Genomic DNA, 18,612 nt, shown 5'->3' with positions numbered 1-18,612 from the left:
GCTTGATCGACTAGCGGGACTGATGGTGGACAAGTCCCCAGGACCGGATGGAATGCATCCCAGGGTTCTGAAGGAAATGGCAGAGGTGATAGTAGACGCCTTAGTGATTATTTACCAAACCTCGCTGGATTCCGGGGAAGTGCCGGAAGATTGGAAAACGGCTAATGTTACACCGCTGTTTAAAAGAGGTAGCAGGCAAAAGGCAGGGAATTATAGGTCGGTTAGTTTAACGACTTGTGGGAAAAATGCTTGAATCCGTCATCAAAGAAGAAGTAGCGAGGCACCTACAGAAGAATTGTTTGATAGAGCAGACGCAGCACGGATTCGTTAAGGGGAAGTCGTGTCTGACGAATTTATTGGAATTCTATGAGGATGTGACTAGTGCAGTAGACAGAGGGGAACCGGTGGATGTGGTGTTTCTCGATTTTCAGAAGGCGTTTGATAAGGTGCCGCACAAAAGGTTGCTTCAGAAGGTTAGGGGGCATGGAGTTGGGGGTAAGGTGTTAGCGTGGATAGAGGATTGGTTGTCTAATAGGAGGCAGAGAGTTGGTATCAATGGGTGCTATTCTGATTGGCGGCTGGTGACTAGTGGAGTGCCCCAGGGATCGGTGCTGGGGCCTCAACTATTTACCATTTATATAGATGATCTGGAGGAGGGGGCTGAGTGTAGGGTGTCGAAATTTGCTGATGACACGAAGATAAGTGGAAAAGCAAATTGTGCGGAGGGTGTGGAAAGTCTGCAGAGGGATCTAGACAGGCTGAGTGGGTGAGGACCTGGCAGATGGAGTACAATGTTAGCAAGTGTGAGGTTATCCACTTTGGCAGAAATAATAGTAGGAGGGATTACTATTTAAAGGGCGAAAAGCTGCAGCATGCTACGGTGCAGAGGGACCTGGGGGTCCTTGTGCATGAGTCGCAAAAACCCAGCCTGCAGGTGCAGCAGGTGATCAGGAAGGCAAATGGGATGCTGGCCTTTATAGCAAGGGGGATTGAATATAAAAGCAGGGAGGTCTTGCTGCAACTGTAGAGGGCACTGGTGAGGCTGCAGCTGGAGTACTGTGTGCAGTTTTGGTCGCCGCACTTGTGCAAGGATATATTGGCCTTGGTGGGAGTGCAGAGGAGGTTCACTAGGCTGATACCGGAGATGAGGGGGTCGGACTATGAAGAGAGGCTGAATAGACTGGGTTTGTACTCGTTGGAGTTTAGAAGAATGAGGGGGGATCTTATAGAGACGTATAAGATAATGAAGGGGATGGATAGGGTAGAGGTAGAGAGATTTTTCCTGCTCAGAAAGGACAGCAGGACTAGAGGGCACAGCCTCAAGATAAGTGGGGGGGTAGTTTAGAACGGAGTTGAGGAGGAACTTCTTCACTCAAAGGGTGGTGAATCTCTGGAATTCTCTGCCCGTTGATATGGTGGAGGCTACCTCGCTAAATATATTTAAGTCACGGGTAGATAGGTTTTTGGTAGGCAAGGGAATTAAGGGTTATGGGGAGAAAGTGGGAAAGTGGAACTGAGCCACTTCAGATCAGCCATGATCTTATTGAATGGCGAGGCAGGCTCGAAGGGCTAGATGGCCTACTCCTGCTCCTATTTCTTATGTTCTTATGTTCAACCATGAACTATTTATTTATTTATTTACAAGCAAGATACAGGCCATACTCTTTCAATTTTCAAGCCTAAGAACTGAGGACAAAAGCCCTCACTCTTTTAGGCCATGTGCACACCTGTCCTATTGGATGAATTGGTCACATGGTCCAACCAGAGCTCATCCCTTAAAAGGATCTCGTTCCAAAAGAATCCATGTTCCCAGAATATTCGTCTGGTTTCTTGATTACAGCTTAATGACATCACTACACCTCTGACCTTCATGTCAGAAAAAACACATGTTTTTTATGTGTCTCTGTGTATGATGCGTAATGTTTATTAGATAAAGAAACAGCAATATAAGTTTAATATGCAGCAACATTACTGCAACGTATTGTTGAACTCTAAAATGATCTCTTCGTTTTGCTCTTTAATTCGTTGCCACTCTTTGTCTTCCAGTTTGATATTCATAACTCTTGCCAACACTTCTTATTTTGTATCTCACTATCCTATCTGCCCTGGTTTCTTTTCCTTTCGTGCTTCTCTGTGGCTTTCTTGTGTTCCCTGAATGATGTATTCAACAATGTAACCACCATTTCTTTTTGCATCTTTGGACCACAGGAAGGTGAGACATCACAAAACTTGGTTAAATATGCATTGGGAAATTCTAATTGTAGAAATGTTGCAGTACAGGCATTTGAGAGAGAAAAAATATGGAGTTGAGATTTATTCCACTTGGATGCTAGCGCACATCGTTAGCTGAGACCTTTGCTCCAGTTAATTGAGAAACACAAAAACTTTATCTTTAAATCAATTCACATCTTTATTAGGAAAATGTAATAAGACTTTAAATACTAATGACTGCTACAAGACTGACTCTCTTTCACTGTATTAAAATTAAACACTTCTATTCCCCTACAAGTCTACTATAACAAGTATGTAATCATTTGTAGACTAGACGGGATTGAGGAAAATAAGGAAGGAGGTGTTAGCAATTCTTGAGAGTATGAAAATAGATAAGTCCCTTGGGCCAAGTGGGATTTACCCTAGGATTCTCTGGGAGACTAGGGAGGAGATTGCAGAGCCTTTGGCTTTGATCTTCATGTCGTCATTGGCTACAGGTGTAGTGCTGGAAGACTGGAGGATAGCAAATGTTGTCCCCTTGTTCAAGAAGGGGAGTAGAGACCATCCTGGGAACTATAGAGTGGTGAGCCTTACTTCTGTTATGGGCAAAGTTTTGGAAAGAGTTATAAGGGATAGGATTTATAATCATCTAGAGAGAAATAAATTGATTAGGGATTGTCAACACTGTTTTGTGAAGGGTAGGTCGTGCCTCACAAACCTTATTGAGTTTATTGAAAAGGTGACCAAAGAGGTGGATAAAGGTAAGGCAGTTGACATGGTGTATATGGATTTTAGCAAAGCGTTTGATAATGTTCCCCATGGTAGGCTACTGCAGAAAATGCAGATGCATGGGATTGAGGGTGATTTAGCAGTTTGGATTAGGAATTGGCTAGCTGATAGAAGACAGAGGGTGGTGGTTGATGGGAAATATTCAACCTGGAGTTCAGTTACAAGTGGTGTACCTCAAGGATCTGTTTTGGGGCCACTGCTGTTTGTCATTTTTATAAATGACCTAGATGAGGGTGTAGAAGGATGGATTAGTAAATTTGCTGACAACACCAAAGTCGGAGGAGTTGTAGACAGTGAGGATGGATGTTACAGTTTGCAGAGGGACATAGATAAGCTGCAGAGCTGGGCCGAGCGGTGGCAAATGGAGTTTAATACGGAAAAGTGTGAGGTGATTCACTTTGGTAAGAATAACAGGAGTACAGAATATAGGGCTAATGGAAGGACTCTTAGTAGGGTTGACGAGCAGAGAGATCTCGGGGTACATGTGCATAGCTCCCTGAAAGTTGGCACCCAGATTGATAAGGTTGTTAAGAAGGCGTACAGTGTGTTAGCTTTTATTGGTAGAGGAATTGAATTTCAGAGCCGTGAGGTCATGTTACAACTGTACAAAACTCTGGTGCGGCCGCACTTGGAGTATTGCGTACAGTTCTGGTCGCCGCATTATAAGAAGGACGTGGAGGCATTGGAAGGGGCGCAGAGGAAGTTTACCAGGATGTTGCCTGGTATGGTGGGAATGCCCTGCCTGCAGCAGTTGTGGACTCGCCAACTTTAAGGGTGTTCAAATGGACAGTGGACAGGCATATGGATAACATTGGAATAGTTTAGGTTAGAGGGTCATTAGATTGGTTCCACTGGTCGGCGCAACATCGAGGGCTGAAGGGCCTGTACTGCGCTGTAATGTTCTATGTTCTAAACATAAATTTTAACTACTTATACTTAGCTAATGACTTGTAGGTGTTTCATTATTCTCTTATGCTGCTTAGCCATGCAGATGAATCAGACTTTATCAAGGCTACAGCTTGAAGTTCCTTTTCTTCTGTTCTTCTGTCTTGATTCTGTTTTTCAAAATGCTAATATTTATTTCTTTGAGACTGACTAAAACACATGCAGTTTCACATGTTGCACTGTCATATCATCCAAATTGGTTTATTGCAGCTGCCTGACCTTAGAGCAGTGTTCTAAGCCTGTTTAACAATTAAAATCAGATATATGGCTCCATTTCTATTTGATTTATGTCTATTAGATTGATTAGAATGACTTTATTATCATAGATGTGTTGTTATAGCTTTCCCCTTGAAAACAACCATTGTCTAGAATCCTTTTGACTTTATCACCCGACGTAAAACCAAAGCCAATTAACCGGTTAACAAAGCAGTCCATATACTCAGCCTGAAGTTTAAAGTTAACCATTTTTCCTACCAGATCAGAGTCGTGTCCTTTTCTTTGTTTGGCCATTTTTGTATTAAATAGTAGCTAGCTGGCTATAACACAGAAGCAGGCTGCCCAATTATATTTATTCTGATCCACTAGTATGAACTATTCCTCAAATAGGCATAGGCATATGGATAACATTGGAATAGTTTAGGTTAGAGGGTCATTGGATTGGTTCCACTGGTCGGCACAGCATCGAGCGCCGAAGGGCCTGTACTGCGCTGTAATGTTCTATGTTCAAATGTAACTACATTATTAAATGCTCGTAGGATCCTTATAAATGGACACATTTTCATGAATCTCTTAGCTGTATTACATTCATAAATTACTCATTGAATAGGAAATAGTGTCTCAAAAAACTCAGTATGATCTGTATTGTTATACTTTGCGTTTCTAAAACTATCTCCATCATTTTAGTTGTGTCGCACAATATCATAAGTAGAGTTATGATCTCGGCCCATCGAGTCTGCTCCACCATTCAATCATAGCTGATATTTTTCTCATCCCCATTCTCCTGTCTTTTCCCCATAACCCCTGATCCTCTTATTAATCAAGAACCTATCTGTCTCTTTCTTAAAGACACTCAATAACCTGGCCTCCACAGCCTTCTGCAGCAAAGAGTTCTGCAGATTCACCACTCTCTGCCTGAAGGTGCATGTTACAATTCTAAATAATTGTACATACAAACATACAAATTAGGAACAGAAGATAACATGGGGGAAACATAGACCATGATTGATTTGGTAATCCTCAACTCCACTTTCTGGCCTTATCGCCCAACCCTTGATTCCCTTACTGATTAAAAATCTGAGTATTTCAGTCTTGAATAGACTCTACAACCCAATCTCTGCAGCCCTCTGCAGTAAGAATTCCACAGATTTACTACCCTTTGTGAGTAGAAATTTCTCCTCTTCTGGGAATGAAGCTGGACAGGTGTCTGATGTGTTAGTAGGGGAACATTTTGGTGATAATGACTACAACATGGTTCAATTCAAATTTGTTAGGGACAAAGAAATAGACATGTTGCAGAATAAGATTTTGGATTGGGGCAGAATAGATTTTAACAAAACAAGGCAGAATCTGGTCAACGTAGACTGGGGTTGTGGGGGGAAATACTGAAAGTGCAGGATGGAGCTTAAGAAATCAGTTAGAAAAGCAAAGAGCGGATATGAGAAAGCTCTGGCTAAAAGGGAAAATCTTAAGATATTCTATAAGCATATCAGTGGGAAGAGGTTAACCCGGGAAAGAGTAGAGCCCATTAAGGACCAAGGGGGAAATCTGTGGGTAAAGGCAGAGGGTTTTAAATGAATATTTCACTTCTGTGTTCACTCATGAGAGTGAGGAGATAGTTATGGAACTCGGGAAGAGAGACTATGAGGCTCTAGAGAAAATTATCATAGATAGTGACAAGGCATTTGAGGCATTGGCGGGTTTCAAAGTGGACAAATATCCAGATCCAGATGAATTGTGTCTCAGGCTGTGTAGGAGGTAAGGGAGGAAATTGCAGGGACTCTGTCTCAAATATTGAATTCCTCTCTGGCCACCGGAAAGGTTCCCAAAAGACTGGGGAACAGCTAATGTGATCCCACTATTTAAGGATGAGATAAGCCAGGGAACTACAGACCAGTGAGATTCACGTCTGTGGTTGGAAAACTACTGGAGAAGATTCTGAAGGAGAGAATCTATCTCTATTTGGAGAGGTTTGATCAGGGATAGTCAGCACGGTTTTGTCAGAGGGAGGTCATGCCTTACAAATTTGATTGAATTTTTTGAGCATGTAACCAAGTGTGGATGAGGGTAGTTTGGTTGATGTAGTTTACGTGGATTTCAGCAAAGCCTTTGACAAATGCACATGGGATACAGGGTGATCTGATAATGTGGATTCATAATTGGCTTAGCGGTAGGAGACAGAGGTAATGCCAGGTGGCTGCTTTAGTGACTGGAGGCCAGTAACCAGAGGCGTACTATTGGGATCCTTACTGGACCCCCTGTTGTTCATCATTTACATAAATGACATAGATGATTATGTCGATAAGTAAGTTTTCCTATGACACGAAGATTGGCCAGGAGTTAACACTGAGGTGGAATATCTTGGGTTATAGGAAGAAATGGACAAAATGGTCAAATGGGCGGATAAGTGGCAGATGACTGAAAAGTGTGAGGTGATACACTTTGGAAGGAGTAATTTGACAAGCATACTATGAAAGGTCTACACTGGGAAGTTCTGAAGAACAAAGGGACCATGGCTTGTTTGTCCATAGATGTCTGAAGGGGGAAAGGCAAGTTAATAGGGTAGTGTAAGAGGCATATAGCACACTTGCCTTTATCAATTGAGGTACAGATTAGAAAGGCAGAGGGGTCATAGTGGAGTCGTATAGAACTTTGGATTACTGTGTGCAGTTCTGGTTGCCGCGTTATAGGAAGGACTTGGTTGCATTGGAAGGGGTGCAGAGAAGATTCACCAGAATGTTGTGTGGGTTGGAACACTTAAGTTGTAAAGAGAGATTGGATAGGCTTGGGTTGTTTTCTCTGGAGCAGAGAACACTGAGGAGTGACCTGATTGAGGTGTTCAAGATTATGAGGGACATGGACAGGATGGATAGGGAGTAGCTGATCCCCATAGTTGAAAAGTCAGTTACGAGGGGACACAAATTGGAAGTGAGCGGTGGGATGCTTAGGCGGGAGTTGAGGAAAAACGTTTTCTTCCCAAAGAGTGGTGATGATGTGGAATGCATCGCCTGGGAGGGTGGTGGAGGCAGTGTGCCTCACATCCTTTAAAAAGCACCTGGCATATCATAACATTCAAGGCTATGGACCAAGTGCTGGCAAGTGGGATTATTGGGCAGGTCAGGACCTTTCATGCGTTGGTGCGGAATTGATGGGCAGAAGGGCCTCTTCTGCACTGTAGTGTTCTGCTATCCTGTGTTCTATGATCCTATCTCTGCCTTAAATGAGTCCAACGCTGGCATCTCACATCGTTAAATGAGCAAGCCCTTATTTTGATTCATAGACTCTCCACAAGGGAAAACAATCTCTCAGCACCTACATCATCAAGCATCCTGAGAATCCTATATGCCTAAATAAGATCAGATTTTATTCTTCTTAACTCCAATGAGCACAGGCACAAGCTACTCAATCTCTCACAGAATCATAGAATCCCTACAGTGCAGAAGGAGGCCATTTGGCCTATTGAGCCCATACCAACAACAATCCCACCCAGGCCCTATCCCTGTAACTTCGCATGTTTACCCTGCCAGTTCCCCTGACACAAAGGGGCAATTTAGCATGGCCAATCAATCAACCTAGCCCACACATCTTTGTACGCATGAATGGAATATACACATGAAAGGGCAGCACGGTAGCACAGTGGTTAGCACTGCTGCTTCACAGCTCCAGGGTACTGGGTTCGATTCCCAACTCGGGTCACTGTCTGTGTGGAGCTTGCACATTCTCCTCGTGTCTTCGTGCGTTTCCTCAGGGTACTCCGGTTTCCTCCCGCAGTCCAAAGATGTGCAGGTTAGGTTGATTGGCGCTAAGAAATTGCCCCTTAGTGTCCAGGGATGTGTAGGTTAGAGGGATTAGTGTGTAAAATATGTAGGGATATGGGGATAGGGCCTGGGTGGGATTGTGTTTGGTGCAGACTTGATGGGCTGAATGGCCTCTTTCTACACAGTAGGGTTCTATGATTCTATGAAACCGAAGCACCTGGAAGAATCCCATGCAGATACGGAGAGAACATGCAAACTGCACAGTCACCGAGGCTGGAGTTGAACCTGGATCCTTGTTGCTGTGAGGTTGCTGTGAGGTTGCTGTGAGGCAATTTAGGATGGCCAATCAACCTTGCCCGTGTATCTTTGGACTGTGGGAGGAAACTGGAGCACCCTGAGGAAACCCACGCAAACACAGGGAGAAGGTGCAAACTCCACACAGACAGTGACCTGAGCCGAGATTTGAATCCAGGTCCCTGGAGCCGTGAAGCTGCAATGCTAATCACTCTGCTACTGCGTTGCTCAAGTTACTAACCATAAAGATACATGCTATAACGAGTGTAGACAATATGAAAGCTTTGAGCGAGAGAAAATGAGTACCAGTGCAACTTGAAGACGGAACTCTATCTTCAAACAAAACACCAGCCAGAACTCAAAAGCTGTTTTCCCTCTTGCAGACCTAGCTCCTCCCATTAAGCTGTCAGTTTAATCAAAAACCCCAGAGTGAATCTTCATCTATAAACAAAAATCCATTTGCTTCATTTGAATTATACACTACATGGATAAAATGAGTAATTATTCCTGCTCTCAGCATCTGAGCTAAATGTTTTCCAGGCACATCTTTAAACATTCCGCTTAAACAATATGTGTGTGTGTGTACATACATATATTTTATCCACTGCACCACTACCATCGTCAGTCGAGAAAGGAAGCTCTTTATGTGATTTTAAATTAGGGTTTTTTCCCAATCAGAGAAAGGTGAGAGTCCAGGCAGTTTCTGGCATGTTTAAAAAGATGGGCACTCTGCTGAATGATTGGGGTCATTTGGAAAAAAAGTCAATAGTCTCCCTGGTAAAAATAGGAGTACTGAGAAGACAGCAAAAAAAAATGCTGAACACCCTTAAACGTTGGCAGCACTGAGCACCATCTGAGATGCACTGCAGTAACTCACCAAAGGTCCTTTTACAGCACCTTTCCAAACAATTACCTCTACCACCTAGAAGGACAAGGGCAGGAGATGTAGGGAAACATCACCCTGCAGTTTCCCCCCTAAAGTGGGATTTTTCCCTCAGATTTTAATTATTGAGCTGAATCCAGCTAAATACAAAGACTTGCAAAAGACAGTATGCTAGTTAATGACATATTTTTAATTGACCAACATATGCTGGGAGAAAGGCAGCCAAACACACCAATCCTTTCTGAAGTTTACAATGCAATGCCCTCCACGTATGGAGGGCATTAGATATGAGGAGAGGTTAGAGAAACTTGGTTTGTTTTCACTGGAGCGACAGAGGTTGAGGGAATACTTGATAGAAGTCTACAAGGTTATGAGAGGCAGGACAGAGTGGATAGTCAGCAGCTTTTTCCCAAGGTGGAAAAGGCAATTACTAGGGGGCACAGATTTAAGGCACGAGAGGCGAGGTTCAAAGGAGATGTACGAGGTAGATTTTTTACACAGAGAGTAGTGGGTGCCTGGAACTTGTCGTTGGGGGAAGTAGTGGAAGCAGATATGGTAGAGACTTTTAAGGGGCGTCTTGACAAGTATATGAATAAGATGGGAATAGAGGGATATGGTCCCCAGAAGCGTAGGGGGTTTTAGTTCAGTCGGGCCGCATGGTTTGTGCGGGTTTGGAGGGCCAAAGGGCCTGTTCCTGTGCTGTAATTTTCTTTGTTCTTTGTTCAATGGCAGAACAGTTATACATTTTCGAAAATTAATTTCTCCTGCCTATCCTGTCATCCTAACTGGTTGCTCCAGTAGCTTTAGTATACATTTATCTTGGCCAATTGCATCCTATCTTCCAGCAAAATTAGGAATTCATTAGTCTATAGGACCCAGTAGTTCCTACATACAATTACTAAGCAACCTGATTTATGTTAATCCGTAAGGTTCAAAGGTTGCTTCATCACTGCAAGTGACAGATTTGAAAAGGTGACATTCCCACTGTTTCGCTCTGCTTTATTATCAGTAGGAATTGAATATGTAGTTTATGAATACTTCTATTTATTTTCCAAAGTAGGAGAATATGCACTGTCCATGACTTTCTTCTGATAACATAACTGTATTCTGTGACTTATTGTTCCCAAGGAATGTGGCCTGTCTGGTTTAACTGTCTTCCCATTGTGCTCCAGGGCAATTTGCATTTTGGCCAAGGCACACAATATATTGAAAAATACTTGTTTAAATCTAAAATAAATGTTAATTTCTATAACAGTAGTTATGTATGTATCTATGCAAGTAGTACCTTTGTATAAAATAAGTTTAAGGCACATTGTGATCGTTATAAGAACATAAGAACATAAGAAATAGGAGCAGGAGTAGGCCATCTAGCCCTTCAAGCCTGCCCCACCATTCAATAAGATCATGGCTGATCTGTCGTGGCTCAGTTCCACTTTCCCGCCCTCTCCCCATAACCCTTAATCCCCTCTCTTATCAAGAACCCATCAACCCGCTTCTTAAAAATATTTAGCGAGGCAGCCTCTGCCACTTCAACGGGCAGAGAATTCCAGAGATTCACCACCCTTTGAGTGAAGAAGTTCCTCCTCAACTCCGTTCTAAACCGCCTCCCCTTTATCTTGAGGCTGTGCCCCCTAGTCCTACTGTCTTTTTTGAGCGGGAAGAGTCTCTCCACCTCTATCCTATCCATCCCATTCATCATCTTATACGTCTCAATGAGATCTCCCCTCATTCTTCTAAACTCTAACGAGTTATTCTAAGCTAATTTCCCCTGTTTAGTAATCTTATTAGTTTTAAATTTCGGAATCCCTCTAACACCTCACCCCCTGCCCCCCTCAAATCATACATGATCCTGAATTGCAACTTGTAATGTCCTAACTACGTTGGGAGTTGTGGGTTTTACACAAAACGTGGTTTTCACATGTAGATCAAAATAACAACATTTACTGTAGGAGCTGTTGTCTGTACCAAGTAGAAATTGAAGCTAAGCAGGAGCTGTGGAATATCCCAATGACATCACCATCAAATCATATGATGGCTTTTAAGCAATCATGCAACCACTTAAATATCTAACATCACACTTGAACTACGTATATGTGTCTATAGAAGACTTTGGAATTCTCTTTTTACATTAGCTGAAAGTCTGTTTTCATACTCCTTTACTTCTCTTTTTTGCTTCTTCATCTCCCCTCTAAATCCTCTATATTCAGCTTGGTTTTCATTTTCTAATTGACATCTGTAATGAGTATAATGTTTTTTCTTTATCTTAATTTCTAACTTTTTTATCACCCAAGGAGCTTGGGATTTGTTTGTGTTACCTTTTTGACAAAATGTACTTAGTCTGTGTCCCAAATATCTCTTTGTTAAGCTACCTGCCAACTGGTTTGTTTGATCTATGTCCATTTTTATCACATTGAAATTGGTTTTCTCCAGATTAATACTTATTCTGGATTGTTCTTTGTTCTTTTTCATTGTCATTCTAAACCTTATAAAACATTGATCATTTTCCCCAAATGTTCTTCAGCTGATATTTGATCGATTTGGCCGACCTCATTCCCAAGAAAGAGCTCCAACAGTGTCTCCTTTCTCATTGAACTGAAAACATTCCAAAGTAGAAAATGTTCCTGAGTATACCTTAAGAACTCTTGACCTTCTAACTATCCCACTTTATGTTTGGGTAATTAATTTCTCTCTGTTACTTTGTAATTCTTGCAAATTTCTGTAGGTTTCTTGCCAATGTGTTACTTTAGATCTTCCTACTAGTTGGTGGCCCATGACTATACTGAGCAATGTAATCACTCCTTTTTTTGTTCCTTAGCTCTAGCAAATAGATTCTATTTTTGATCCTTCTGGGACATTCTCTTTCTCCAGCACTGGGATGTTCTCTTAAAACTGCTACCCCCCTCCTGCTTTCTGATGTCTTCCCTGAACACTTTGTATCCAACAATATTTAACACTCAGTCCTGAACTTCTCTGAATCAGGTCTCTGATATTGGAGTCATAGAGTCACAGAAATGTACAGCATGGAAACAAGCCCTTTGGCCCAACTTGTCCCTTTTTTTAAAACCCCTAAGCTAGTCCCAATTGCCCATATCCCTCTATCATCATCTTACCCATGTAACTGTCAAAATGCTTTTTAAAAGACAAAATTGTACCCGCCTCTACTACTACCTCTGGCACAACATTGCCACAACATCATCACAGCATCAGATGCAATGTGTTCTTGTAACTCATCAGTCATATTTTCCACACACTACACATTCAATACATGCACAGTAACGTTGGTTTAGATTTTATCACTTCCACTTGTATACTTGGCCCATTCTTTAACCTACAATTTCCTATTTTAATGCTACTTATTTATTCACATTGTTGCTAGACAAGTTCAGAATCAACCATGTTGGTGTGGGAATTCAGGTATTTTTTTCCTTCTCTGAAGAAATCACAGAATCCCTACAGTACGGAAGGAGGCCATTCAGCCCGTTGAGTCTGCACCGACCACAGTCCCACCCAGGCCCCGTTCCCATAACCCCACATATTTACCCTGCTAATCCCTGACAGTTTAGCATGGCTAATTAACCTAACCCACACATCTTTAGAGTGTGGGAAGAAACGGGAGCACCCTGAGAACACCCATGCAGACATGAGGAAAATGTGCAAACTCCACACACTGTAGGCCGGAATTAAACCCAGGTCCCTGATGCTGTGAGGCAGCAATGCTAACCACTATGCCACAGTACCGTCCCAGTCTACAGTCGTGTGTGGCTTAGGTTAATTAGCCATGCTAAATTCTCAGTGGATAGCTTAACATAATGATTATTTGAAAACCATATTGTAGAAGGGAAAAGTTTACTTACCAGTAACCATCCAGCACATTGGTTATGCACATTGGTTTTTAAAGTTGGACATATTAGAACCATAGAATCCCTAAAATGCAGAAGGAGGCCATTCAGCCCATCGAATCTGCACCAACTCTCCAAAATAGCCTCTTATCCAAACCCACCTACCATCCCCCCAACCCTACCCCCATATCCCCATAACCACCCATGGTTCATCCAGCTAACCTAAACGTCTTGGGACAATAAATTTAGCATGACCAGTCCATCTAACTTACGCACCTTCGGACTGTGGGAGAAAACTGGTGCACTTGGAAGAAAACCACACAGGCACAGGGAGAACATGCAAGCTCCATATGGACAGTCATTCAAGGGCGGAATTGTGTTCAGCTTCCTGGTGCTGTGAGGCACCAGTGTGCCACCATGCTGCCTTCATTGTACATCTTGAAAAAAAATTTTTGCATGAGTACTTTCTTCTTATTAATTACATTAGTTATTGGCCTGTGGCATTATAGATCAAATGTAATCTTTGGATAAAGTTGGACGGGGCAATTGGACCAGGATTATAATAAAAGTAGCTTGATGCAATATAAGCGCAGTTGCTGCCAAAGTGTGATACTGTACATAAGGATTGGTGGAACTCAGCTTCACAAATTTACGTAGCTTCAATTCAGTGTGGGTACAGTGTAACCTTTCCAGGCCAGAAAGCTTGTGACCAAGGCATTTCTCAGCTTTGGAATTTTTTTGCATAATAGAATAAAGTTAGAATGGCTAACCACAAGTGCGTGAACCAGATATAAATATGTACCTGAGACATGAAACATGCCAAATCTAATTTTAAGACATAAAAAGCATGTTTTTCAAATCCATTTGTTTGAAAATGTGAATTAAATATGCATCAGTTAAACATGACCTAGAGTCATGGAATCTCTGCAGTGCAGAGGGAGGCTCATTGAGTCTGCACTGACTCTCTGATTGAGTATCTTACCCAGGCCCTCTGCCCACCTTTCCCCCCGCCAATCCCACATATTTACCATGGCTAATCCAGCTAACCTACGCATTTTGGTTCACTAAGGGTCAATTTAACATCACCAATCCACCTAACCTGCACTACTTTGAACTGTGGGAGGAAACTGAAGTACCTGGAGGAAACCATTGCAGACCCAGGGACAACGTGTAAACTCCACACAGTCATCCATGGCCAGAATCGAACCCAGGTCCCTGTCACTGAGGCAACGGCGCTAACCACTATGCCACTCTGTACCGACCAAGCAGTCATTTGGCAGACAGAATTGAGCATTGCTGAAAAAAAGAGACATGATGACAAACCATTTCATCTTGAATTCATCATAAAACATAAATATCATAAATTCAGACATAATGTCAAATTTCAAGGGGGACAACAATTCATACTGAGACGTGAGGGTGCCACCCACCCATGCACGCAGATACGTGTAAACATGCTCTCTCTCTCTCTCTCTCTCACACACACACACACACACACACACACACACACACAATTAGTCTCTTTACCCCCACCACACATACACACAGCCATCTGCTGCTCCCCACCAAAACACATGCATTAATCTGTCACTACTTCTGCCTTCACTTTGGTCTAGTTACCTGTGCATGTGGAGTGCAGTTATTACCCTGGATAAGGAATCTGTAGACTGGAAGGACAGGAGTAGAAGCACAAGAAACTTTGAAAGCGTTACTCATCTCACCTACACCTACGTTGTATGACCTCTCAGTTTTTCCTGTACTCTGGATAAATTGATTTGTAGGAGGTCTCACAACACCTTTAACCTGGTGTTGTGAGACTTCTTACTGTGTTTACCCCAGCCCAATTTGGCCCACTTGGCACCAGCCACGAGAAATGTTTCAAAGTTTAAAAGAGCACTTTGGTCTCACAGTTTATCCCACTATGATAAGTGGCATCAATTCTGTGGCTTCAGGGTTGTTTCAGGGCTCCTAACGGCGAAACTGAGAAATGTGGAGCCTGTTGAATGTTGTCCTCCATGAATATGACAGAGGACAGAACATTTTTTCAGTTATAATGCCAGACAAATAATTTTCATAAATATTGGATATGCACTTCCTGGAGAAAATTTATTATTGTTAGTGTGAATCTGCTAGTGTGAATCTGCAATTTGAAATATCTAGTTTGTCCTACCGAGCAATTCTATCAATTGAATCAATTTCTTTGCAGTATTAATATTGTCTAATGTATTAATTTCTTTGAATTAATTATTCAAATTATTCATTTAGCAAACAATTTAAACAGAAATCCATTTATCCAAATTTTGTTTATTGTCCGATAGTAGCAAAGGTGACAGTTAGTTAACTACTTCAGATTTTGTAGACCGAGATAAAACCATTCTGCCCTTTCTCTTTGAGCTTTGCCCAGGAAAATTCCTTTGCATTGCATGCTGTATGGGAAACTGACCCAAAAACAGCTGACAATATTTTTATTATAGTGCATTCACAATGTTAATATTTTAAAAAGGGGAAATAAATATGGCTGTAACATAACTTCCTGTCCTCACAGGAAGTGATCTGAAGGAACTTCCTGGGTGCAACCCTGAAGAAGAAAGGCAAAATAGTGTCACCCAAGCTTCCAAAAAGTCAGGTGAGCTTCATGGAATTGCCAACGCCAGCAATTTTGCTTAGGAAGATCTGTCAAATAACGGAATGAGATGCAAAATGTGAATTCATTTGTCCTTCAATTTATAAGCAAGAAATTTGAAATTTATTCAATGTGTGCATGTCAAATAAATTTGATTGTTGGTTTCAGGCTAAGTAGCTTACAAAAGTAAATGTGCAGCAAGTATCATCTATTTACTGACCATTTCCAAGAAATATTTTGTAAAAAGCCATAAAAGAAATTATGTCTGCATGAAAATTCTGACGCGGGAAAATACATTTATCAATTTATTGAACTATTAAGTTCCCAATGTTATGGTCAGACATGGAATTAGGTTGATCATGTAGCTCAAAAACAGATCAGAACTTGCCGGTATTTATGTTCCACTCCAGACGCCTCCTTTTCTTCCTCACACAACTCCATCAGCGTAACTGTTTCCGTCTCTCTGAACGTCATTCGTTTGGTTCCATTCTTACCTATCTAACCGCAGCGAGGGAATCATTTGCAATGGCTTCTTGTCCCACTTCTGCAGTTCCGCTGGTGTCCCTCAAGGTACTGACCTTGGCCTCCTGTCATATCTTATCTCCATTCTGACTCTGGGCAATATCATCCAAAAACACAATGCCAGTTTCCACATGTATGCTGCTGAACCCGGTATACCTCAACACCATCTTTCTCTGAACCTGGAGTTCAGTTACAAGTGGTGTACCTCAGGGATCTGTTTCGGGACCACTGCTGTTTGTCATTTTTATAAATAACCTAGGTGAGGGTGTAGAAGGATGGGTTAGTAAATTTGCTAACAACACCAAAGTCGGAGGAGTTGTAGACAGTGAGGGATGGATGTTACAGTTTGCAGGGCTGGGCTGAGAGGTGGCAACTGGAGTTTAATGCGGAAAAGTGTGAGGTGATTCACTTTGGTAAGAGTAACAGGAGTACAGAATATAGGGCTAATGGAAGGACTCTTAGTAGTGTCGACGAGCAGAGAGATCTCAGTGTACTTGTGCATAGATCCCTGAAAGTTGGCACCCAGGTTGATAAGGTTGTTAAGAAGGCGTACGGTGTGTTAGCTTTTATTGGTAGAGGGATTGAATTTCGGAGCCGTGAGGTCATGTTGCAACTGTACAAAACTCTGGTGCAGCCGCACTTGGAGTATTGCGTACAGTTCTGGTCGCCGCATTATAAGAAGGATGTGGAGGCATTGGAAAGGGTGCAGAGGAAGTTTATCAGGATGTTGCCTGGTATGGTGGTCTTATGAGGAAAGGCTGCGGGATTTGAGGTTGTTTTCGTTAGAAAGAAGAAGGTTGAGAGGTGACCTAATTGAGGCATACAAGATGATCAGAGGGTTAGGTAGGGGCCTTTTTCCTCGGATGGTGATGGCTAACACGAGGGGACATAGCTTTAAATTAAGGGGTGATAATTATAGGATGGATGTCAGAGGTAGGTTCTTTACTCAGAGGGTAGCACCGACGTGGAATGCCCTGCCTGTAGCAGTTGTGGACTCGCCAACTTTAAGGGCGTTCAAATGGTCGGTGGCTAGGCATATGGATAACATTGGAATAGTTTAGGTTAGAGGATCATTAGATTGGTTCCACTGGTCGGCGCAACATTGAGGGTCGAAGGGCCTGTACTGCGATGTAATGTTCTATGTTCTCAACCCCTTTGAATGTTTCTAAATCGTTAAACTGCTTAACTGACATCCTGTACTGAATGAGCATAAAATCCTTCAATTAAATTTTGGGAAGCCATTGTCTTTGATCCCTGACAAATTCCATTTCTAGCTACCAAACCCGTCTCTCTTCCTGGTAACTGTCTTAGACTGAATCAGACTGTTCACAACTTTGATGCCATCATTGACTCTGGAGTGAGCTTTTGATTATGGCATCACTAATATTGCCTACTTTTATCTGATGCCTGCTCATCTGCTGAAACCTTCACTCATGCTGTTGTTACCTCCAGTCTAAGACAGAAACATACATAGAATATAGAAGCAAAAATGGGTCATTTGGCCTTCCGAGCCTGCTCCACCATTCACCTTGATCATGGCTGATCATCAAATTCAATACCTTGATCCCGCCTTCCTCCCATATCCCTTGATCCTTTAGCCCCAGGAACTATATCTAATTTCTTCTTGAAATCACATGATGTTTTGGCCCCAACTACTTTCTGTTGTAGTGAATTCCATAGATTCACCACTCTCTGGGTGGAGAAATTTCTTCTCACCTCAGTTCTAAATGGTTTATCCCTTATCCTCAAACTATGACCCTAGTTCCAGACCCTGACCACTGGAGCACATGTTCTGAATCAATCTTGTCGAATCCTGTTAGAATTTTATGTTTCTATGAGATCTCCTCTCACTGTTCTAAACTCCAGTGCCTATAATCCTAGCTGACTTAGTCTGTCCTCATATAGAATCATAGAAAATTACAGCTCAGAAACAGGCCTTTTGGCCCTTCTTGTCTGTGCCGAACCATTTTTTGCCTAGTCCCACCGACCTGCACTTGGACCATATCCCTCCACACCCCTTTCATCCATGAACCCGTCCAAGTTTTTCTTAAATGTTAAAAGTGACCCTGCATTTAACACTTTATCCAGCAGCTCATTCCACACTCCTCTCCTAATATTCCCTTTAAACTTTTCTCCTTTCACCATTAACCCATGCCCTCTGGTATTTTTCTCCCCTAGCCTCAATGGAAAAAGCTGCTTGCATTCACTCTATCTATACCCATCAAAATCTTACACACCACTATCAAATCTCCCCTCATTCTTCTATGCTCCAGGGTATGAAGTCCTAACCCGTTCAATCTCTCTGTACCTCGGCTTCTCAAGTCCTGGCAACATCCTTGTGAACCTTTTCTGCATTCTTTCAACCTTATTTACATTCTTCCTGTAACTAGGTGACCAAAACTGTACACGATACTCTAAATTCGGCCTCACAACTGTACACAATATTCTAAATTCGGGGACATAGCTTTAAATTGAGGGGTGATAAATATAGGACGGATGTCAGAGGTAGGCTCTTTACTTAGAGGGTAGTAA

General features: G+C 42.2%; 1 protein-coding gene across 2 annotated transcripts in view; it reads left to right on the top strand.

Annotated features, from left to right (window-relative positions):
• Nucleotides 1-18,612, top strand: part of ryk (receptor like tyrosine kinase) — a 367,912-nt gene that overhangs the window by 148,789 nt on the left and 200,511 nt on the right. The window contains exon 8 of one of the 2 annotated variants that reach the window (XM_080184936.1): nucleotides 15,481-15,561. The exons of the other annotated variant lie outside the window; for it this stretch is intronic. Coding sequence (XP_080041062.1) covers nucleotides 15,481-15,561 — 81 coding nt within the window. The remainder of the gene's footprint in view (nucleotides 1-15,480; nucleotides 15,562-18,612) is intronic. 2 annotated transcript variants of the gene reach the window in all.

Source organism: Carcharhinus amblyrhynchos, chromosome 3 (genome assembly GCF_965287045.1).
Source record: "Carcharhinus amblyrhynchos chromosome 3, sCarAmb.v2.hapA, whole genome shotgun sequence".
Lineage (NCBI taxonomy): Eukaryota > Metazoa > Chordata > Chondrichthyes > Carcharhiniformes > Carcharhinidae > Carcharhinus > Carcharhinus amblyrhynchos.
This window is presented reverse-complemented; position numbering and strand designations above follow the sequence as displayed.